Raw genomic sequence first — 24,649 nt, 5'->3', positions numbered from 1 at the left:
CACAGCCTGACAAGCTTCTTCTTAACAACTCCCTTTGGGCAAAAGGAGGTGTGCTGCTTCTGTTGCCAGCCTCAGGCATCACAGAAAAGCCCAGGGCTCCCGGACACAGAGTCCTGGGTGTCCCAGCCAGTGCTCCTCTGATCTGGTAGATGGGATGGGTCTTGGGATTTCCTAGAAAACTGACGTGATGCTTGGGTTTGGGCCTGGTGGAGATTTCCCCTTGAGTAAGGCACCGACTCAGTTTCCTATTTGGAATATACGGGTTCTAGTCTAAAAATTCCTAATAATGCTTTAAACTTTAACATTTAGAGACAATTTGCTGCTAACCACAGAGAACTACTGCTTTCCTTGAAGAAAAAATACTGAGCCTCCTGAAATAGAGTATGAGGTTCTACTAGTTCTTTGAACAACCACTTACAGGGCTGGAGTTATGGCTCAGTGGTAGAGCACTAGCCTAGCATGCACAAGGATACGGGTTTGATTCCCCAACATGGCAAACTAATGCTAACAAGTAGTTGATAAATTAACCATATTAAAACTACTTAAAGCCAAGAAGTAGAAGCAGCCCAAATGTCTATGCAAGTGTGGCATATTCACTAAAAAGAAAAAGTACAGTACACATTACAATGTGGATAAGCCTTAAAAAACGCTATGCTAGAAGCAGTCTGGAACAAGAGGTTGTACATCACATGATTTCATATGTCTGAAACATGCAGGTTATCTCTCTAAAGAGACAGGAAGTAGGTTAGCTGTGGGGGGGGGGCATGGGCGGCAATGGTTATACAGTTTCTTTGGGGGAATGATAAAACCCCTTAATAATGACTGTGGTGATGATTGCACAACCTGGCAAACCCATGAAAAGGTGTGAATTATGTCTCAATAAAGCTGCTGAATTCGAGAATAAGTGCTCAGCCAGGATTTGTTTGTTCATATTGGTCTGTGAGCTGATGCCTCCGGGGTGCACAGAGTGACTGACAGGGGAGTGACCGGAAGGGACAAGTCTTTGAAATCATGACCCTGACTTAGAGGCTGCACACTGAGTGTGAGGTGTCTCTGGCAGCTCCCATGACCAAGGAAAGAGAAAGCTCATTTCCGACAAAAGTTCCAAGAGTCTCTGGGGCCCAGGGAAGAGCGGGTGGAGCTGTGCACATCACCCTAGGAGCTGCAGATAGGCTGTCCCACCCAAGAGGCGGCAGTCCCAGGAGTTCGGCAGAGATGCTTTCATCAGTACCAGAACTGGGGGTGGAAGGACCCAAAGGCCTTCCCGACCAGAACACTATCAGAAGCCCCACTGAGCGGAGGAAGATGGGGTGTAAGGGTAGATGCCCTGAGAAATCCTGGAATGATGAACTGCATCCTTTGCTACTTCAATTGAGAGCTGAAGTATTTGGGGTCAGGGCATTTAGGAGGCAATTCAGGTTCAGTGAGTTCTGAAGGGCAAAGGAAGAGGAACATGATTTAGCCAGTAAAGTACTTGCCCTGTAAGTGTATGAGGACCTGAGTTCAATCTCTGGAATCCACAGAAAGTAATAATAATAATAAAAAGCCAGGTGTGCTGCTGTTTTTAATCCTCGAACTAGAGAGATGGAAATGGGTAGAATCCTGGGGCTCACTGGCCAGCCATCCAAGCTGAATCCACCAGTCCCTGGCTCATTGAGAGACCCCACCTCCCCCATCTCAAGAAACAAGATGGGGAGTGACTGAGGAAGACTCTTGAGGTTGACCTCTGACCTTTACATGGATATACACACAGACACATGCGAGGTTGACCTCTGGCCTTCACATGGACACACATAGACATATGTGAGGTTGACCTCTGGCCTTCACATGGATACACAAGTAGACACATACACGCACACGGACACACAGAGAGTTGGGGAAAGAGATTCTGAATGTTCTCTTTCCAGGTGCATGCACCAAACAGAGGCAGGCAGCTGAGCATGCAATGAGCAGCCAGAAGGGCATCCCTTGGCAGAGCCTAGTCATGCTGCTACCCTGAGGGAAGACTTCAGGCCTCCAGCACTGTGTGAGGAGAGATTCCTGTGGCTTACAGGGGCCAGTCTATGCTGTCCTGTTTCAGCACTCTGACTAGTACAGACAGCTAGAGGTGTTCTGTTTTGTTTGGCCCCTGGCATGTGTCCCAGCAGATGTTGGCTGACCTGATGATGGAAGGTCCTGGTAGGTACAATACAGAGTGGGAGAAAACAGTTCCATTGCAGGGTCAGGAAGGCACCCATGGACACTCAGGGCATCCCAGATCATAACACAGCTACAAACAACTCATGTGTGGGGTTTCCTCTGGCTAGGGCTCAGGGTCTGGTTAGGGCAGAGCAAGGACTAGAGACCCTGGTTTCCACAAGAGGCCATGATTCTCCTTTTCCCTGGGAGACCACACCTTAGCTTCTGGGGGCCAGGGTGGGAAGAGGAAACCAGCATCAGCAAGGTGGGTCTAGGCTATGGGGAGGCTTGGGCATTACAGCCCTAGCCTTTGGATGGCCAAGGAGGGCCTCTGCACCCTGTTCTGGACGGCTATAGTTGGGGAAGAAGGGCATGTGTAATGGGGGTGGCTAGGCCATAATGGGCAAAGTAGAACTTTCTTGGGCCATACATTAAATTTCAGGGATGTCTAACCTAAAGCCCATGAGTTATTACAACTCTCTCTCTCTCTCTCTCTCTCTCTCTCTCTCTCTCTCTCTCTCTCTCTCTCTCTCCCTCTCCCTCTCCCTCCCCCTCCCCCTCTCTCTCTCACGGGCGTGCGCAGGCGCGTGCACACATTCACGCACACACGCGAGTATGCACACGCATACACATGCACACACAGTTTCTTTTTCATGTGACACTGTGACACAACACTGTCATCCATAAAGTTCATGACTGAGAAATGCCCAGTTTAAAAAAAAAAAGTCTTGATATTTTAGCAGGTAGATTTTGTGATGACTTCATTCACAGCTAGCCTGGGCTACATTCAGGTTGAACGCACCTGATAGAAAACACATCATGTGGTCATCTACTCAGATTTGCCTGGCAAGCCTGGAAGCTCCTAGGGAACAGTGATCATGGCCTGCCCTGTCCGAACTGCAGTTCTAAGGGCAGAACAAAGCCTAGTGCCCAGATGTTGACCGACGAGGTGAATAACGGCAAACTGCCTGTAGCCCAGTGCCTGGCATGTAACAGGCACTCAGCGCGGCCATTTCCTTCCTTTGACCTTCAAAATGGAGGCAGGCCCAGGCCCACAGGGGCTCCTGAGCCTGTGACTTTTCTAGGACACTGCCTGTGGTCGAATCAGAATAGATGGAAGCTGGGTACAGCACACACTAAGTGGATGAAGCATGTTGCAGTCCACATGAATTCTTCGGAGTGCCTACTATGCATTGGATAGTATAAGGCCTGATGATACCATCATATGAACTGTTGAGGATACAAGTGCCAGCAACCTGCTGTGTGGATGAGGAGTAGAGGGTCAGGGAAGTGAGCAGCTGGGGAAGTGAGCAGCTGGCCCAGGGTCACAGAGCTGGGGAGAGGCAGGGCTGAAATTCAAATCTAGCACCTTGGACTCCAGAGCTTGCTTCCAGCCTGCCTGAAACATCAGCATGGGTATGGCTGACACCAGTCTCTTGAGCCCTTGATATAGCTACATGGCTTCCAAGCTGGCCCCGGGGACAGCATCCTCCCTTTCCAAAGATCCTAGCCCCTGGTATTCCTAGAGGGCCGTGGTGGGAAAAGCAGCAGCCTCATGGACCCCTAAGGGGCACCTCAGAGCTACCAGAGGCCTGAGGCCTGTGAAATCAGCAGAGCTGAACTGAAAGGAGGTCAAGCAGGCCCAGAACTGAGATCATGGGTGTGGTATTCACCGGCCTCCACCAACTTCCTGTGAACCTCGACCTCTACCTCCCTTGGCCCAGGTCACTGTCCACACCTAGAGGGACAGCCACCACCCTGTACTGTTTCCATGGCTATTCTGCTCCCAGGGAGGAAGAAGAGGGACTACAGTTTGCATGGGCAACTCTGTAAACAGCTCTGCTACACAAAGGGAGCTTTCCGTGGATATGGGAAGCAGGCTGGATCCTGAGCATGGAGCCAGCATGGAGGGGAAGCCAAGGAAGCTGTTGTTCTTGGCTAGGTCAAGGCCACACCTAAGGACATCCTGGAACCAAGAAAGAAGGTGGGCCAACTACGGTCCTCCCCAAAGGGCCCAGGGGGGAATCACAAGCAGTCACCTAGAAGGCAGCTGGGGCACACGCATAGAGGGTGGGAGTGGGGTCCCTTGCATCAGCACCATCCTATGTAGTGACCCGTCCAGAGACCCCCACAGCTATATCCCTAAGGTGCTCCAGATCTGGATGCAGGGGAGAGGGGCAGGTCCTAGCGGCTGCTCCACTTATTCCTGCCACATTTGAGGCTGGGAGGAAACAGGAATGAATCATCCTTCCAAGGGGCTGCCTTACTTTACAGAGCAAGTGGCGACCCTCACGTGTCTCTCCAGTCGCCTCCTGGACATCTCGGGACCAGGATGGCAGTGCAGTGGCCAGTGGGAAGTGGCAGAGGGAAGCACAGAGCTGCCCATACCCACCTCTCAGAGTGGGGGCCCATGCACATAGATAACTAAGGGACTGTCATCACAGGCTCCAGACTGTGTCTTTCTTGCTGTGGCCTGTTCCAATTCTCTCCCCGCACTGGTCCTTTGATTACCATAGCCCTGTCTCCCCTGACTTAACCCCATAGACCCTGGAGAGGAATGGGGCCGGCGGTGGGATGACCCAGGGCTGTAAAGGGGCACCCAGGACGTAACCCAAGGCCTGTGTCCCTGTCTTTTATAAACCCAGGGCCCAAACTGGTCTACTGGCCTGGAGCTGGCTTTGGGAGGATGGACTGCTCTCTCAGGCCCCTGCTCTATGGAAGGCCTCCTCATCAGTGTGTCCTAACAGGGACCTCAGTATGGGGGACCCTGGATCTGGAGAAGACCACTCCTTTTGACTTTCAGGATCCCAGATAACTCAGAGAGAGCTTCTACCAAATTCACCCTGGTCAGCCAAATGGGCTGAGCATACATGGCGTGTGGTCCCACAGGACACAAGGATGCATCTCTGGTGATCCAGATACCAGTTCTTTGGGTCATCTGGATGGCAGAGGAGGCCTAGAAAGGTTGAATCCCAGGACAAAGCTCAGAGATCCCCAGAGACCCCTCAGATTTCATTTTTTGGGGGGTCTATCTTTGGTATAGGGGGAAAAAAGGTGTTTGATCAGGTCTAGCAGTTCCTGGAACCCAACCAAATCCCTGAACTACTCCAGAGAAGCTTGGAGCTAGGCCCTGAGTTTGAGGAAGAGCTCTGGTGTTGTGGAATATTTTTTTATACTGTAAAGATGTGTCTTTGCCAATGCGCCTTCTGATTGGGTTAATAAAGAGCTGAATGGCCAATAGCCAGGGGGTATAGGTGGGATTTCTGGGCAGATAGAGAACTATGGGAAGAAGAAGGTAGAGTTGCCAGCCAGATGTGGAGGAAGCTGCATGGGCAATATGGAGAGATGAGGTAATGAGCCACTTGACAGAACGTAGATTAAAATAAATGGTTTAATTTAAATTATAAGAGCTGGTGGGACATGCCTAAGCTAAGGCCAAGCTTTCTTAATTAATAATAAGTCTCCGTGTCATTATTTGTGAGCTGGCAGCCCAAAGAAAAATCCGACTACACCCTGGAGTGGAAGTAAGGCACATACCATGGAGGCTTTCGAATCCAGAAACTCCAGGGAAGTCTATGGTTCTAGGAGAGCCTGTATCTCCATATACAGCTACCCAGGGTCCCAGACTGGCAGGCCCAGACCAGCTACACAGATGTGGCCAAAGCAGAGCAGGTGCTTAGTGAATTAGGTGTTAATCACAGAATTTTTATTAGAACAATATGAAGCTTTGGATTGGAAAGTTCCAGAATTCTGCTGCCTCCTAGGATGGTGGGCAGCAGGACAGAATACCCAGGAATGGATCCCAGTGCTTAGGACTCCAGGCCCCACCTAGGACAGCAGAGAGCTCCTGGAAGGCTGAGTACAGTGAACAACACAGGGTGGGTTCTGGATCCTCTCACAGGCAAACTCTTGAGTTTACTCACGCAACAGGTTCCCAAGGGTGCAGACATGGTGCTGGGATACAGAAGTCAAATAGACAAAGATGTCTGCCCCCAAAGAACTGATAGTTTAGTGGAGGGAGACACTCAAGATACAAAATTATAGAAAGCACTTATAATAAGGTGACCTAGGGACAGGGCTGGAGAGATGGCTCAGTGGTTAAAAGCACTGGCTGTTTTTCCAGAGGACCCAGGTTCAATTCCCAGCACCCACGTGGCAGCTCACAACTGTCTGTAACTCCAGTTCCAGGGGATCCGACACCCTCACACAGACACACATGCAGACAAGACACCAATGCTCATAAAATAAAAATAATAAATCTTAAACAAAGGTCAGGTGACCTGGGAAGACCATCCTGATATGGTGACACTGGAGCAGGAGCGAGGGAGCAAGTTGTGTGGAAAACTGAGGCAAGCGCATTCCAGCAAAGGGCAGTGTGAAGGCATCAAGGTAGGCACATGTGCACTGTGTTTGAGGGACAGCAGTGAGGAGGCCAGTGTGGCTGCAGCCGAAGGTACGGGAGAGAAAAGAGCAGGTAAATTCAGCAAGGACCCAGCAGTTAGGTGACCCTAGGCCTGTAGGGCAGACTCCAAGAGAGACAGAAGGATGCTCGAGACCTGAGGCAGCCTGTGGTCTGACCTAGCTTATTTACAGAAGTGCATCCAGATACATCTGGTGAAACTGAGTAAGGAGAAGTTTTACCTTAGACTAGCCCATCTAGAAGTGAGGGCATATGTGGACAAAAGTGTCCTGCTCCTGAAAGTGAAGGGCAAGAGTGTAAGGATGTCCATAGAGAGCACAGAGATGGCCCAGCAGGTAAACGTACTTGCTATGCAAGCAGGAAGACCTAAGTTCAAATCCCAGCACCTATATAAAAAGCCAGGTAGAGCTGTATGAGCTTGTAACCCCCGTGCTGTGGGAGGCAGAGACAGGAAGATCACCGGGGCTTGCTGACCACCGGCCTAGCTCCAGATTCAGTGATAGACCCTGTCTCAGAGGAATAAGATGGAGAGCGACAGAGCAGGGCACCCAGTGCCACCTTCTTTTGACCTCTGCATCAATGCCTGGGTGCATGTAACAGCCCCCTGCACCAGGGTCCATAGAGACAGTATTACCAGTTGCTGCCTTTTTATTGTAAGACAGATCAGCTGCCCATAGCATTCAAGTGTGGCCACTAGGAGTTACTGGTGCTTCCTGAGGGCCAGATTGCCTCTCTCTGGCCCTCAGGCTCCAACCGTATTCAGCGGTGTCTGCATCTACCCAACTCTTACCTGTAATACTGACAGTATGCCTATCCCGTGCCTTAGGGTGCCCTGGTGACCTAATGTTAGCCCTCTGTACCAATCTACCACTCCAGAGTCAGGGCCTCCCTACTGAAGACCTAGGCATGGTCCCACCAGCACCCACAGAAAGCGTGGCTAGAGAGCCAGCACTCCCAGACTCACCAGGCATTGAGAAGGGGGACAGGAAGACTGTCTCTACCGACTCTGGTTCTGGAGGTGGCGGCTGTGGTGGCGGCTGCTGCTCCTGGCCCTGCTGTGGGTCTTCAGGGTTCTCCACAGGAACGTTTCCATTCTCCATGTTCTCCTGTCTCCCGTTCTGCAGTGGCTTGCTATTAACACCATTGGCCGAGTTGATCAACCTCTGTCGCTGGGGGGGACAGGAAGCAACCCAGACACCAAGCTGAGTGACACAGAACCATGCAATGCCCTCTTTCTTACAATCTCCCGACTCTTAAAAGAGCCATCAGTTGTCTCCCATCCTCGACAACACTTGCTATAGTCGGTCCTTTGCACTTGAACCACTCTGGATGTGTGCTAGTCTGAAATCTAGCTTCAGTCAGCCCTTCTCCAACAACCAACTGCTCCAAACATCTTACTAGGATGTTGGCCAATGGATCGTCCCGCTGAGTTTCAGTCCATGTCTGATGAGGGTGTTCTCCAAAGCCAGCAGCTTGTACCAAACCCATCCCCTTCTCTCCCACCCACTTTGCCATGGCTAATGACAAAAGTAGCTTTGGTGCCACCCTAGCCTGGTTGGTCTTGCTTGATCCATGGGCTTCTTTGAATACAGGCATGGACTGAAGACATGTTATTTGAAACTAACAGGGCGGAGGACATAGCTCAGTTGGTAGAGTATCTGCTTAGCATGCATGAAGTCCTGGGTTTGAACCTCACACTGAATGAGCCGGCTTGGAGGCAAATGATGGAGCTCCAGCACTTGGAGGCTGGAGGCAGTAGGATCCTAATCAAGGATTATGCTTGGCTACCTAGTAAGTTTGGGGTCAGTTTGAGCTATAAGAAACCCTATATCAAAAGAAAAGAAAGAAGGAAAGAACAAAAGAAAAGAAATGAAGAAATAAACAGGCCTCATATTCTCTAGAACCTATCTCTCCATTCAGCTTTCTTCTCCTCGTTTCCAGTCATGGCTTATGGATCAGCTCCACAGGTCATGGGTATTCCACAATGACATTCAAATCCTTCCCTACCACTTCAACAAGAGACTTGGGGATGGAGCTGTGGCCCTTAGCAAACTTCCATAATGGGGTACTCAGCACCCATCCTGGTGGTCTCATGGAGGGCATTACCACTCATAATGAAGGTACACCCTTGCTCTGAAGACTTCTGAGCTGACCTCATGTAGGTTTGAGACAAAGATTCCTAAGCCAGGAAAAGCATGGTGTGTGTGTGTGTGTGTGTGTGTGTGTGTGTGTGTGTGTGTGTGTATACACACAAGCATGTTAGGATGAGGGGTACTTCTCAACTTTTTCCCACAAACAGTTCTTAACACTTAGCCCACCAAAAAGAGCAAAGGGGCCTTTGTCTGATAGGCCTAGACACACGGTATTTGGTTAGTTAACTGGGATTAAATGAAAAGCCATGCATGAAGTCCCAAACAAACAAAAACAAACATAAAAAGACCTATTTATGTAGAGATAGAATTTTAAAGGCAGGACCATTGCTTCACAGTAGGATGAAGGTGATAACTGTTATACTTGAGGGCTACAGTTCTGGCTTTACAGAATCAACAGAGAATTACACCCTATCCCACACACATGTGCATAATTAAAAATAAAAATTAAAAAAATTTGAAAATGACTAAGGAAATGAGACCTCAGTGTCACATATGTGCATGCATGCATTTGTGAATGAGTGTGTGTGTGTGTGTGTGTGTGTGTGTGTGTTTACATGTGCATGTTTACGTGCACATACAGATGCAGGTGTGTATATGCAAGTACAAAGTGTAGGTGTGCATGCAATGGTGACCACTCATGTGGAGGACAATGGGTTAACCTCAAGAGCTGTCTGAAATGGAACATGAGTGTTGGGTTTGCAAGTACATGCCAACAGGCTTGGCTTGTTAAATGTGGGTTCTGAGGATCGAACTCAGGTCCCTGTGCTTTTGAGACAAGCCCCTTACTGACTGAGCTATTTCCTCAGAACACCTCAGTAAGTAAGTCTGAACTTGGATATTTTGTGGGGTTTGTTCTCCACTCTTCCATCCCTATGATGACTGTCCTTAATGTGGTGATACAGTGTGTACCCTAATAAAGCTTGCCTGAGGATCAGAGGAGAGAGCCAGCTATTAGATTGGACATAAAGGCCAGACAGTGGTGGCACACACCATCTGGATCTCTGTGTGTTCAAGGCCACACTGGAAACAGAGCCAGGCAGTGGTGGCGCACACCTTTAATCCCAGTACTGGGAAGCACACATGCCTTTAATCCTAGGAAGTGATGGGAGGACAGAGAAAGATATATAAGGCCTGAGGAACAGGAACTAAAGCAGTTCAGCTGAGACTCTTTCAGGTGAGGACTCAGAGGATTTCAGTCAGAGGATTTGTGGAGTTGGTGAGGTAATAGGTGTTGGCTGTGGCTTGCTCTGCTTCTCTGATCTTTTAGCTTTCACCCCAATATCTGGCTCTGGGTTTTTTTTTAAAAGACCATCTAAGATTCAAACAACAGTCCTTAAAGTTACCTAGGCCCCAGGCACAACTCTCCAATGCATGTGGATGAAATTTTAAAACTGACAGCATCCTGTTCAGGAACCTCAGACAGGAACTGAGGCCAAGGAGACTGAGAGGTTTAGTGGTGGGTATGAGATTAGAACTCACTTCATTTCCCCTGGGGCCAGCCTCTGTGGCTCTCAGGCTGCCTTACAGAGCAGGGCAACCCCAGCAGCTGAAAACATTTGTGGCACCAACAGCTCATATTCACAAGCTCATCAAAACCTGCTTCTCCAGCCTAGTGTGGTGCACATAACTGTAAGACCAGCCCACAGGAGCTGAGGCAGGAGGATCTTGAGTTCCAGGCCAGCCTGGACCACACTGTGAAGTAAAGACTAGCCTAAATTTCTCAAAAAAATCAACAACCTCAAATCCATGTGTGATGAAAAACACTATAAAGCCACTGCCCAAGTCTTTTAGAGTTATTTATCACACCCCAAAAGCACCCTGGGGGCAATATTCTCATGCTTATGATAAATGGTCAGGATTCTATACAATTTCACTGAAATAAATTTCACTAACATAGACCAGAATGATTTAAAGCCCAGAAAGGCATTTCCCTTGCTTAATGGACTTTCCACACATATGACACATTGAGCCACAAATCAAAGCACAAGTGTCCCAAAGAGACACCCTTTAGTCACTGGGAAATAATGCTTTTGCAGACACCCATGTGCTAAGTTCCATCCTCTGGCCACTGCATGCTTCGGAGAATGAGTCTGGCAAGTCCTAGAATGCACTTAGAAAGGAAGGCCCAGAAACAGGTTAGGCTGCTGAGGAGCACACCATATTATCTTTGCAGTCTGGTTGAGTGATATCCAAGTTATGACTACTTTTTCCAAATGAGGAGACACCCAGAATGCCAGGTGTGAAGAGCAAATCCTCAGAGGCCATCTCTATTCACCAGTGTGGCGGTTTGAAGGCAAATGGCCTTCATAGACTTGTGTTCGAATGCTTGGTCCCCAGTTAGTGGAACTGTTTGGGAAGGATTAAGAGGTGTGGTTTTGTTGCAGGTGCATCACTGGGGGTGGGCTTTGACTCCAAGAATGTAGAAGTCTTAAAGAAAAGTGCTGGGTAGGGGGGACTTTGAAGCTGGGTCCCCACAAGCTGTCCACAGCCCTGATGTTTTAGGAGGGAATCTGCCTCCAGGAGCTCCTGAGTCCTGCTGCTTTGCTCCTGAGTCCTGCTCCTTTGTGCTGTGATTCGTGCCCCATGGCAAAAAAGATAAAATGGCTGTTTAAAAAGCCCACACCAGCTAGGCACGCCCTTAATCTCAGCACTCAGGAGGCAGAGCCAGGTGGATCTCTCTGAGTTCGAGGCCAGCCTGGTCTACAGAGCAAGATCCAGGACAGGCACCAAAACTAGACAGAGTAACCCTGTCTCAAAACAAAAAACAAAAACAAAAAGCCCACAGGCCCAGTCTGTCTGTCTGTCTGTCTCCTTCCTTCTGTCCGGCACTATCCCTGCCCACTGCTACTTGTGGGTTGGATGTGAGCTCTCAGCTACTTCTCCAGCACCATGCCTCCTTGCCTTCTGCCTCACTGCCTGCCAGGATGATGGACTAACCTTCTGACACTGTAAGCAAGGCCCCAATTAGATGCTTCCTTTTATAAATTGCCTTGGTCATGGTGAACAGCAATGGAACAGTAAGACAACTGGTGATTCTTCAAGGGTCATAATCCACAGAGAATGGGAGTGTGTTCACGCTTGGTTCCCTAATTAACACTGTGAAGAAACCACCCAGACTTTAGGTTCTGCTTTCTCTAATTAGCTCAACTCTAGCAACTGACAAATAGTGAAATACCTCAGACGGGTGTGTGTGTGTGTGTGTGTGTGTGTGTGTGTGTGTGTGTGTGTGTGTGCCTCCACCTTCTGCTTAAACTTCCATGACAAGCCTCTGTAGGCCCCCACCCTTCCTTCCTCCCATGCCTGAGACTCTAGGAAGAGTCCTAAGGGGATAGGGTCCATGGAACTGCCAGACCCACCCAAGATCACTCACTTTCTGCTAGCCAGTGTGCCCAACCTTTTGACATGCAACATGGTCTTATCATCTGCAAAGTTCATGCTTGAGAACCATGCACTTGAGTTACCAAAAAAAAAAAAAAAAAAAAAAAAAAAATCATGTTTTAAGTAAGGTTACAATCATGTGCTGGGTTGTATTCATAGCCACTCTCCACCACACGCAGTCTGAGGGTTATGGGTTGTACCCATGTGCTGGGTTAACTTACCTCATTAATTATGATCCTGCTGGCCATCCGTAGTCGGGTTCTGGGCCCAAACTTGTTGGTGATCATGATGCGCAGGCCAGCCTCAGGGAAGGTGAACTTGGGGGGGCTGGAGCTCATAATCTCATCCACCATCACCACGGGGGTCTTGCCATAGGGAAGTTTTTCCTTCACTGTAGACCACACCCCATGATCAGTGTTGAATCTTTGGAGGACAGTGCCCTAGTGATAGGGGCTAATTTCCCTGCATGGCCAACATCTTGGGGCTATGCTTGGCAGCTGGTAGCTACTCAGAGACTTGGCTTACTTCTGAAATACCCATGACTCAGCAAGTTAGACAGACCCAGCAGGTACTTTGCCAACCATGTGTTATATCTGACCCCTCTAAGGGTCGGTGCCTGACTCTCTCAGATCTCTCTTTTCTGGGGTTCAGCCTTGGCTGGCTGCAAGGGTCTTTCAGTGTCTTTTCTAGGACTCACTGGGATAACCTTCCTATGCCATACACAGGTCCCTGCACCTGTCACTCATGATCAAGTCAGGACCACCACCACTACCACCCTGATTTTCAGACACTTAGATGACACTTTCTAAGTCAATAAGGGTCTTTAGGAGTGGGAAATGCTGGGAAACAGAGGACAGTGTCACTGTAACCTTTCCTGTGGTCCTTTTCTCTGTCTTAAAGTGAGTCATCTTCACTGCTACTGGGGTGGCTGCTTCCAATTTTGTTTCCCAGAAGGATAGCAGGGTGATCAAGGATTTGGCCCTAGGCCCTAAACTAGATGTCAGGGGTCCTAGAAGGAGTCTGTTGTCTGAGGACTTGCTGCTGTCCGGGCTCAGTGTCTTCGATGAACCCTGACACCCTTCAAGTGGTTGGCTGCCCTCGCCAATGCATTCCTTTCCCTTGGGAGACAGAACATAAGGCTCAGTCCTGTGCCTGTGTCCATAGGAGCTTGGCATGGCACTCCAGGTACCAGGGAAAATAATCAAACCACTCACGAACACAGCACCTTGAAGCAAGTAGCATATCCCCTTGAAGGGGCTAAGAAAACAGGTATGTTCCTCTGCACTCATTACCAGATCCTGTGGCATCCAGCATGAAGAGTTGAGTGACCAAGGAGCAGGTTCAGAGGGCAAAGTCATGCAGAAGTTAATGGTATAAAAATGCACAAAATGCACAGCAAACAGCCCCATACCCCACCCCACCCCCGCCCTAGCAAACACACTCACAAACACTACACCCCACACAGGCAGCAAGGCTCAGCAGACAGGAGGCAGGTGGATTAGAAATAGCCGGAGGCCCATGCGCCTGTCCAAGATGGACACTAACCTCCACAGAGGTGGACAGTGTGGGGCTTGGCTCACAGATTGTGTTTATTGCTTAAAAGCATGTGTTACGGCCAGGATGAGAACAGATTACTTACAATTTAGAAGAAGAGTTAAGGACACAGAGGCCGGCACAGATGGCCACAGGTGGGTTAGCGTGCGGCGGCAGAATCTGGGGGCAGAGCTCTTGCTGGTGATGGGGATGCCAGGGGTTACATGAAGGAGGGTGTTAGTAGCAGGCTCCTTTCCAGGGAGCCTCGATGCTCTGGGCTGCCAGAGGGAGGGGCACCAGCAAACGCCGCCGGTAGCAGGTACCACACTCCAATCTGTAGAACCAGCCTCATTACAGGTACCCCACGGAGAGCACTTGGCCTCAAAAGCTTGTGGAGCCGGTGAGGCAGGAGCCATGACCCCTGCCTCCCTTCCCCCCATCATGCCCAAGCTACGAGTGGTAGACCAGAGGGTACTCAACTGCAAGATGCTTTCCGGGCAACTCCATCTAAGGCCTGGTATTGCCTCTCCTGTCTCTTTCTAAACTTAGGTTGTGTCTAACACCAGGGCAACTTGGAAGGGCCCCTTGGGAGCTCTCTGAGCTCGATCAGCTTCATCCAGTACGGCAGCCGGTGGCCAGGCAGACTTGGCTGCAAGGCTGTGAACAAGGCCACCAGAGCACCAGTCAGGAGACTGAAGCTACATGGTGTCTAAGAATATTAAAGTACAAAAGGGCTTCTCCCTGCTTCTCCTACAAATAAGCTGAGCTTCAAGCTTTAGATTTTATATGAGAAATGCAGGGTTGGGGAGAGCAGGTTATTTCCTATTTATTCTTCCTAGAGGCTTGTGTGTGCCAGCCAAGCACCCTACCATTGAGTTACAAGCCCAGCCCAAGGGACTCCTTGAAATGTCAGGAGGCAATTCAGACATCCTCTTCTGTGGTGTGGCTGGAGAGCCACTTGCCAGGGGGCTGAGGATGGCAAAGGAAGTGATGTTATCTCCTGGCAACATTGTTAGACAACCAAAGTGGGAAGTCCTGGTCATCTCAGTCCCTGGGTGTCAGTGGGAGCTCTTCCTCCCACCGTATTCAGGGGAAATTACATTGTAGCAACTTGCAAATGGTCCCAGGGAGTGTCTTCTGGGGATAGTAAAGATCAGATGCAACCCCTGAGTCCACAAACCCAGAAATCAAGGTCTGTGACTCCTTATCTAACCTTCTGGGACCGTTTCCTCCCACGGCCTCCCCTATAAATGCATCTGTTTAATAAGGGTAAGAGACTCGCTTCTCCCTCAGTCCCAGTGCCCGGGCCAGCTCTGTGACCGGTCTTCCAACTTTCTAGAAGTTACCCTGGACGTAGAGATGGTGGTGTTAAACCCATGAAGCCCTACTGTCTCTGAGCACAAAAGTGATGGAGAGTCACCACAGAGCTCCAGAAATGGGCCATGCATGTGGGCAGCAGGCTTGGGGAGCCTGGGCTTCCTGGGAAAGTTCGAGCTGGGGATCCCAGGGTACTGGGAATGGCTCTCACAGGGTACTGGGGTTGGGCTTCACTGCCAGCCTCAGGACAGGAGGCAGATCTTGGGCAGTTCATCAGGAAGTGGGTGCATCCTGATTCTCCACTCAGATATCTCTTCTTTGCCAGCCAGGTTCAAAGGACCTTCCGGTGGCACTTATGTGCTGAGCAGGGCAGCCTCTATCCTGCCAGACTTTGGGACCTGCAATGGGTACCCCAGAGTCCCTGTGACTATGGAGGTTAAATTCCAAATCATGGCCAATGTTGGGCCTCCCCCTTAGTGGATGGTGTCCCACAACCTGCTCCCTGTGACGCCTGCTGGGAATTTAGGAAACACCATGTGTAACGCCTTCGTCTCCATGATATAGGCTTCCTTGGTTCTCTCCCTCATGGGTGTGCCTCCAGTGGCTAGAGTGGGTTCCCCTGAATTGAAAACCCTCTCCTGTCTCAATGGGTTTCCTCCTTCCACGTAAAAAGATGTGTCATTCAGTACAGCATCTGTGGCAAGTGCCTTCCTCTTGGGAAACCCAAGACAGGACAGGAGACACTTGTGCAAAATGCATCTGAGAGGAAACTTCTGCCTTGCTCTGCCCAGGACAGAGGCTGCAGAGGGCCGAGGAACACAGGTTCCTTAGCTACCAACATAGGCAAGGAGAACCTCTGAGACCACACACTCCTGATATGACGAGCAAGTTAAAGACCCCTATGAAATGCTGAGACTTGCCTGGGGCATTGAGGAATAAGGGTAGAGGATGCCTGGAGTGGACCAAGGATGTCACATAGCTTTGGATTTCCTTTTCCTAACCCAAGCACCATTCAGGCTTTAATGCTGGTCTAGATGGGACAGCTGTCCCATGGTGGGGGTGTTACCTGACAACTAGCTGGATTATTAAGAATTGAGGCTATTCGCAAGAAAGCAGCTCTCAGATCAAGACAATTCAAAGGCTGTGACCAAGAAGACAGAGCCTGGCTCCAGAGGCTCCCAGTTCCCACAGGAGCCAGGGTAATGAAGCTGCTTTTAGGAGTGGGCCTGCAAACAGGCCTCTGGGTTGGGCTGGGCTGCCTGTGAAGCTCTGAGGCTGTCCCTTTAGGTAAGTGTTAGCAAGCCTTGGAGGTGACACTTTCTAGGATGGATTTCTCAGGGACAAGGCCTGGCACTTGAGATGCACAGAGAGGCCTAGGTTCTGTCACTTAAGCTTCCTATTCTGAGTTTTCTCTTGGGCAACAACATTGCATCTCTAAAGTCAATCAGGCTTCCCACCTGCCTCTGGAAGCATGGGAAAATGTCAATGATTTAATTCATTTTTTTTCTTTTATAGGAATTTCCCCTTCTAGCCTTTCTTTATTTAAGTGAATGTCAATCTGAGCAACATCTCAAATGTGGGTCTTCTTTCCTCATTTGGGGTGTGCATGACTAAAGGTTGATGGTAACGGTGTGTGAGTGTGTGTGTGTGTGTGTGTGTCTGTGTGTGACTGTTCTGTGTGTCTATGTAAGAGTGGCTTCCACAAGGGTCCACAGCTCCTGTCTGCTCAGCCTTACCTTGCCCCAGCAATGGCACAGAAGGGTCGTCATAGCTACCGTCATAGAGGTCATTACCATCTTCCAGCTCGCTGCTGACTGGGTTACCATTTGCAATGCTCTTTTGTTTGGTTGTGAAAAACGTCTGCATCTTCATATTGTATCTGTGAGTCAGGTAAAGCAGGAGGTCAGAGCAGTCCCAGGTGGGTGGGGTACCAGGCGTACAGTGAACAGGGCGTTGGGCATGGGCGGTAACCAGGGAGGCTCTCTAATGGAGCTGAAGGAGGTTCTCGGCAGGAACGTTGGGATCATGTGTGGTCTGGAGGCACCTGCTTCTACTGGGCTATAGTGCCCTCCTGGGGGTATCAGAAGCCTTACAGCCAAATGCATTTAATGCTTTGTATGAGCTTATCCTAATAAAAGCAATTCAGTCTAACCAACAGGACAGATGCAAAGGTGGCATCACTACCATGCTCCCCCCCCCCAAAGCAACTGTTGCTCAAGTGGCTGCTTGGTGACCATCTACCTCCCATGTCATTCATGACCAGCACAGCACTCCCTGAGAGAAGAGAGTGGCTCTCCATCTCTAAGCCTCTCTGCTGGTTGTTCACTAAAAAGCTGTTGATGGGCAGTCACTGAGCAATTCTCGAGCTGCTGGACACTTTAATTCCCCACTTTAGAAAATAAATTTTGTGAAATATTTATACAATACAATGTTTTACATAAAGCGAAGACCCTCATAACACCCATGGTGTTGTCTTTTTAATTACATGAGAGAAGAGAAACCTGCGTGTAGCTAGGCTCATGAATATTCATAAGTAGTTATTTTTTGTTATAGTTATGTATATATACACACATATGTATGTATTATATATACATATATATATAATTTACCATTATAGTTATTTCCTATGTTCTAAGAACACACTTTGGTGTTGTTGATTATACTTACTACTATACAATCATCACTAATAATTCCCCAACTTTTTATCATTCCAACAGCAAACCTACACCTACTAATCAGTCCTCATCACTCCAGCCTCTCACTGACCTCTAATCTATGTGTCTCCACAGACTTGACCCTTTGGGATACCAGGTGAACAATGAATTATATCTAACAGTGGCCTTTTAGGAATAGCCATTATGTATATATATTTGGTGAGTTTTTAAAGGTTCATCTGTACTAAGGCATGTGTCAGAACTTCATCTTTGAGTCTGTCTAGTCTTCCTTATGGGTCATTTTAAGGTAGTTCAGACTCAAGCAGCTTCCAAGTGGCTCAAGGTTTCCCAACCCAGAATACAGTGCTTGTACCCCCAGAATATGAGTGGGGTTCTGTTGCCTATGGCATAAGCAGTGGCCCCGACAAGTGGCATCAGATAAACCCTGGGGCAGAGGTTAAGTTGAGCCTTTTGAGAATGGTATTGTTACTAGATTTATTGAAACAGCAAGAGTGGTTACCTTGGTGCAGAGGAGTTGCCCAGAGCAGGGAGGGACACAGGTCTTTGCTGGGGATTCATTTTCGGAAAGCAGTGTCTATTTGCCCTACATCAACCACCCAACATTGTCCCCTAACCTGGGGATGGGCTACACCAGAGTCTGAGCCAGTTCCCCACACTGGATGCCCTGAATGATGTCGACTAGAGAATGAAGGCTTCCCCAAAGGAACTGGAAGATGGGGTGGAGTATATTCCCTGTTCTGACAAGAGACATGCGTAGGATATGAAGGAAAGGGTACCTCCAGGTCTCAAGGAAGGGGAGAGGCCACTTACTTCATGATAAGAATATAAAACACGTACAAGATGATGAGCACCAGGCCTTCCCACCTTGGAGAGATAAAGGAGAGTGTGGTTAGAGCGCAGGAGGTCATGGCGCCCACAAGCTGGGGCTGCATGGTCAAGATTAGTGGCAAGGTGGGATACCCTTGCTTTTCTGTCCCTGGGATTCAGGTGGGACATCCCAGCATAGGGATGTTTAATCACAGAGAGTCCTCTTGGTAACCGAGAGAAGGCTGGGTCTGGTTCTTCTCAATCATAATGGTCTCCAGGACTCAGGAGAGCCCCACACCCAGCTGTCACTCCCAGATGCCAAATCCCATGGCCTTAGCCCTAAGAGAACGTAGGCCCACTCAAGAGTCTGTTCAGGGACCAGAGAGGCTATGGGAGCAGGCAGGAAAAAGCCCAACCCCTGGACGAGGGGCATGGCGGAGCACAGAAGCCTCTGGGGCCATCCACCAGCACAGTGTGGTTCTGTCTTTTGGGAACATTCTACCACCGCTGTGTTGTAGATATAGCCCAACCCCACAAGCTATGTGTGTGAGGAGTGGGGTTGCATCTGTGATCACAAACTTGAGAAGCCACACAGTTTTTACTTCTGTGACAATGTGCTGAAGTCCCTGCATACTGAGCTCGGCCAGTCATTTTGGGAGCCCATCCTTTGCTAACATGCAGCCCATGGACCAGAAATGGACCTATAGACCATCTCAGTAGGACTGTCCCAAGCCACCCACAGCTGAAGATATTAGACCAGGAGTGGCCTTTAACTAAGGCTCTCTGGGTGCTGGGCATAAAGCCACTCTTGTCAAGCGATTGATGTTCTTAGTGGTCATCTGAGTGTATTCTCAGAAGTTGTCACCTACAGGATGCATATTCTGGACCATGTCAGTGACCAGGCAATTGTGTGGAATATGAACTGAGATGCCAACATACCCCATGGAGGAGGGTAGAAGAATCAACTTATTTTCAGAAGTTTGTGCTTCATGAATTCCAATTAAGAAAGTTAATTCCAAAAATAAAAAAAAAGAAAGCCAATTCCTATTCAGTGTCACAAAGATGAGCAAGTCCTTGTATTTTCTTACAGAAATTATTTTAAAAAATTTTCTGGTTTTGATGTGTATGCACGTGGTATACATGTCTGTACATATACATATGTGCATACAGATGCACACCCACATGCACGTGAGGCCAGAGGTTGTTACTGGGCGGCTTCCCCAATCATTCTCCACTTTATTTTTTGAGACAGGGTCTCTTACTGAAACTGGAGCTCACTGATTTGGCCAGACAAGATGGCAGAGAGCCCCTAGGGATCTGCCTGTCCCCGCCTCTCCAGTGCTGGGATTAGGATGTGTGCTCCCATACCTGGCTTTTTATGTGGGCGCTGGGAATCTGGACTCAGATCCTCTCTGCTTGTGAGGCAGGTATTTCCCAGCTTCTTGATTTTTATAGCAAGACCTTTAAGTCCCTTGAGCTTGATTCCTCTACAAGTCACAAGGGAGGGATCTGCATGACATGCCTTTGCCTTGGTGGCATCTGAGACCCTATCCTTCACTCACTGCCTTGCCAGGGCACCGCTGCTTCCTCTCCCTCCCAGAAACAGACCCACAACCAGATCCTTTCTCATTCTTGCTTATCTTCATGTAAAGTATGATTGCCCTCATTAGTTTTATGTGTATCTTGATAGCAGCTAGGCTGGTAACTTAGGTGAAATGATTCTTGTCACTCTAATAGGACAAAGGCAAGGTTGGTTAGAATGATAGCCCCATCATTTCCATAAGCTAGCAAATCCATGTTTGCAAAAATAAATCTGAAAATGATTTGGTAACCCAACTGGCAATTAACAACAACAACTACAACAACAAAAATGTTAAAAACTTACCACACAATTTCCTCATCATATATGAACTAGAAAGCAAAGAAAACAAAGGGATACACTTATTACAAGGGAACATGTGCTTCTGCCCGCTGGCTCAGTGTGGTCATTCCAAGAGAGGTGGCCTGTGTTTTCTTATAGCACAGGTAGTTGCTGGGGCAGACCTGGCAGGAGCTTCCCCTGCTATGAGAACAGAGTTACTAAAGTTCAAGAGAGTGCAGAGAAGGCAGCTATACCCCTATGCCTACGTATATGTCACACGTGTGTGGCTTTGAGGCTAGTTTTCTTAAAAACAAAGAGTAACCAGCTGTCTAAATGAAGGCTGTGTGTGTGTGTGTGTGTGTGTGTGTGTGTGTGTGTGTGTGTGTGTAGGAGAAAAGTGATAGAGGGACAATAGGCTAATCTTTAAGTGCCAACTTGCCTGGCTTCAGGGTACCCAGATAGTTGTAGAATATTATTTCTGGTGTGTCATAATACCAGAAGGTGTTCATGGAAGGGACTAGCATTAAAATCAGTGGACTGAGAAAGGAAGATCTACCTTCACTCACGATGGATGGACTGCTGTGGATATTGCTCTATATAAATAAAACACTGATGGCCAGTGACCAGGCAGGAAGTAGGTTGCCAGGCAGGAAGTAGGTAGGACAAGGAGAGAGGAGAATTCTGGGAAGCAGAAGGCTGAGGTGAGAGACACTGCAGCCACCGCCAGGACAAGCAGCATGTGAAGACTCTGGTAAGCCACCAGCCACGTGGCAAGGTATAGATTTTTAAAAATGGATTAATTTAAGATATAAAAACAGTTAGCAAGAAGCCTGCCATGGCCATACAGTTTGTATGCAATATAAGTCTTTGTGTTTACTTGGTTGGGTCTAAGCGGCTATGGGACTGGCGGGTGACAAAGATTTGTGGCCAAGGCAGGAAAACTCTAGCTACAATGGACACCATAAATTAGCTGAGGACTCAGAGTAGAAAGGCCTGAGGATGGTCACTATGACCCCATTCCTTCTCCTTCCAGGTTCAGCCTTTTACTCTACAATTTATACCAGTTGGTGCCATGGTTTCTCGAGCCCTTGGCCTAAGGCTGCGCTGTGTTACTGAGTTCCCTGGGTCTCCAGCTTACAGGTGGCATGGTCTAGGATCACTTGAACCCATTCCCCAATACATCTCTATCCATGCATTCATCTGTCCTTCCATTCATCAGTCCATCTACCCATCTTTCAGTCTATCCATCTACATCTACCTACTACTTCATCTATCGGTCTCAGTTCTTTTTTTTCTGCACAACCCCAACTACCATGCCTCCCATCCAGCATCTCTGGGACAAGACACAAATGAAGGATGCTCTGTGGCCAAGGGAAGGGGTGGACTCCACAGCCATGTGTAGGAGGAGGTGGCAGGGATGTTCCCAACAACCTGACCATGAAAACAAAAGGGTCCCTACATATGGTACCAGAAGAGGCTAGGGGCTCTTGTCTGGACTTGGGTCTACTGTCTCTTGCAATGGGCAGCACACACAGGCCCTGCTTTAGGAAGTCACTTCAAGCACCCTAGCCAGACATCATTGGGAGCCTTTTGGACCCAAGGCTCTGAGGACACTTGACAGAGGAAGAAGGAGAATCTGGGATGCTTTTACAGGGACATTTTTAGCTTATACAGCCCAAAGGAGGGCTACTGGTATTTGTGGGCAATGACAGCAAGAATGTGAGGAGACCAAGACATGGAGACAGTCCCACACCGTGAGGTTTTTTCACATTTGGGATGAGAAATATATAATATGTAAAATACATAGTAAATATGTTACAACAAATATCCAGGCAACAGAAAAACAATGACCTTGACTTTAACTTGACTGCACAAATCCAAGTGTTTAAAGGGAATATTTAATTCACAGTCAGGAAATTTTACGAAAACTGAAGAATGTTCCTGGGTCATTTTAGTGTTTTATGAGGAATAATTCATTATCTGGGGAATCACTTCACAATGGGGAGGGGGGCACCACCCCTGGGGTCAAGCCCCAAACACTGGCACCGGTCTGCTTTTGCAGTGGAGGGTTGGGAGAGTTTCTGGACGGGCAACAGATGACATCATTGAATATTCCAGGGACTTTCTGCCAAAATGATTACCAAAAGAACGTCAGGCTTTTATGAGTTATTTTTATTGCCCATTTATGGTATGTTTAGGGTACTGTGGATTTATCTTTTGAAATTTCACATAGGTATCTTGTTTCCCCTCTCAATGTCATTTTCTGAGTGTGGTGGGCAGTTTCTGAGCTGGCTTGGTAATCCTACTGATTATCTATGTTCCCTCTGAACATGGGGGGAGGGTGGGAGCTGCTGACTTGCCTCTAGCCATTTTCAAGGTGGAAGCCACAGCCTTTTGGTAACCTGGCCTTCTCACCTCCTCACCTCTGTTGTGAGGGCAGGCGCCTTGCCAGCGCTTGCCCTCACTGTGGGATGGCCTGCAAGGCCTTGAAGTCAGCTGATAGCTACCAGAGTGTTCCTGAAGAGGGTGCTCACCGGACTGTGTGTCCTGAGACCCTCCTCTTCCTAGCTCAGCCACCTCCAGATTTCTCACTTGCGGGGTCACTGCTTGCTGTCTTGAGCTGTTAGGTGTGGGGACCCTTTTTTATTTGACAGCATCTCACTATAATAGCCAACACTGGCCTGGGCCTCACATTCCTCTTGCCTTAGCTTCCCAGGTGCTATACCTCTGGCCCTTGACTGCAGGTGCGCCCCACCCATGCCCAGCTTTGGAGGAATTTTGTTATAAAGCAGTAGATAACTAATATAAGGGCAGTCACACCCCTGGGTCTGGAAAGGTAGAAAACTGTCACCCATGTCCTTGGAATCAGCATGCCACAGGCATCTGTCCTTGTGCGTCACTGTAGAGATCAAAACTGTTCCCCTATGGATGGCACACACTTGATAGTGTGTTTCACTGTATCGGCCACAATGCCCGCCCCAGCCCTTGGGACCTGCGGGGGTATATTCCACACTAACGGACCCCAGGGGTCTTCTTTTGGCTCCTCTGCCTTTTCCCTTGTCCCTGGCTCCCACTGCCCCTGTGATGGCTTTGAGGCGGCCCTCTCCTGGGCTGCAGTGCCACAGGACCTAGAAACTTGCTGCTTCTTATTTACTTTGCAGGACTGAATCCAGGCCCTTTCTTGCACACTCTCGGCGAGCACTCGGCCACTGAGCTACATCCGCACATTTCTACAGTTCTCACTCTGAGATACAGTCGCCCCAAGTCGCCGAAGTTGATCATGTTCCTCCAGCCACAGTCTCCTGGTTATCTAGGTGATGACCCAGCTTGAAACCTGCTTCCTAGAAGCAGGTCTGAAGAGTGGGTGGGTCTCAATGTAGGGTTGGGAGGACCTCATGTGAGTTCATGCTTGAACTTCCACCATATATATATATCTCCCCCGAGGCTTTTAATCATCAAAATAGTCCTGGATTTAGTTGCATTATGCCGAGACCAAAGATGAGGTATTCAGAAAGGGAGGTGTAGTGTGGGTAGAGGTGTGAGGGGCCCATGTGAACACAGCGAGGGGTCAACACATTCCACTGTTGCTGCTGTGACCTCTCTCGTCATAGGGTCAAGAACAGACAGGCAGGCACCTGTGCCTTCTCGGGACCCTGACCACCCAACACTTGGGGTGTTTTGGGGGTGACTCACCGCTATGAGCACGACGACAGAGAGCGTGTAATACACAGAGTCACGGCACACAGCCCACCATGTCAACCGCACCACCTGCCAGAGCAGAGACAAGTCATCAGCTGCCATTGCCTAGAGGCTGGGAATGCAGCCAGCTGCCCAGAGAGCTGAAGGATGGGCCTCGGGGTGCCTCCCCACCTACCTCTAGCTCTTGGACACAGCTGGGAAAGACAACAGAACCAAATAAAGTTCTCAGGTGTGGGAAAATCAGAAACTGGCTCTAGTCCTCTGTGGTGGTGGCTAGGCACATTTCACAGCAGGAGCTGGCCATTGAGGTAGAGACAAGGAGCATCACCATGTCCCGCCAGCCGCCTACCTCTGTCACCCTGAGCAAGGTAGGGCCTTGCCATGATCTTCTGTTGTGAGGCAAGCCTAACATTCCCTGAGACTCTGACCTCCTGTCAAATGTGTTCTGACCACAGTTAGCCTTGTGCCTACAGAGGAGGTGGGCAGCCCAGGTGGCTCCAAGACCTCACTCCAACCAGGGTCCAAGGAGATCCTTCTTAAGTAGCTGTTGCTGTTGCATGAGTGCCCACCATAAACTGACAGGTCCACCAACATGGCTCTCAAGCTGGTGGAAGGAAAGGAGTGTCAA

The 24,649-nt window shown here is 49.0% G+C and overlaps 1 protein-coding gene across 2 annotated transcripts in view; it reads right to left on the bottom strand.

Annotated features, from left to right (window-relative positions):
• The window catches only part of Slc24a4 (solute carrier family 24 member 4), a 142,284-nt gene that overhangs the window by 25,746 nt on the left and 91,889 nt on the right, over nucleotides 1–24,649 (bottom strand). Inside the window, exons 7-12 of one of the 2 annotated variants that reach the window (XM_028888294.2) lie at nucleotides 24,016–24,090; nucleotides 20,347–20,372; nucleotides 18,465–18,518; nucleotides 16,716–16,858; nucleotides 12,351–12,520; nucleotides 7,563–7,767 (exon numbers count right to left, since the gene is read on the bottom strand). In XM_028888294.2, coding sequence (XP_028744127.1) covers nucleotides 7,563–7,767; nucleotides 12,351–12,520; nucleotides 16,716–16,858; nucleotides 18,465–18,518; nucleotides 20,347–20,372; nucleotides 24,016–24,090 — 673 coding nt within the window. The remainder of the gene's footprint in view (nucleotides 1–7,562; nucleotides 7,768–12,350; nucleotides 12,521–16,715; nucleotides 16,859–18,464; nucleotides 18,519–20,346; nucleotides 20,373–24,015; nucleotides 24,091–24,649) is intronic. The other variant, XM_028888297.2, reaches the window with a different exon arrangement.

This window comes from Peromyscus leucopus, chromosome 14, assembly GCF_004664715.2.
Source record: "Peromyscus leucopus breed LL Stock chromosome 14, UCI_PerLeu_2.1, whole genome shotgun sequence".
NCBI lineage: Eukaryota > Metazoa > Chordata > Mammalia > Rodentia > Cricetidae > Peromyscus > Peromyscus leucopus.
The sequence above is the reverse complement of the archived record's forward strand: the minus strand, read 5'-3'. Positions and strand labels throughout refer to the sequence as shown.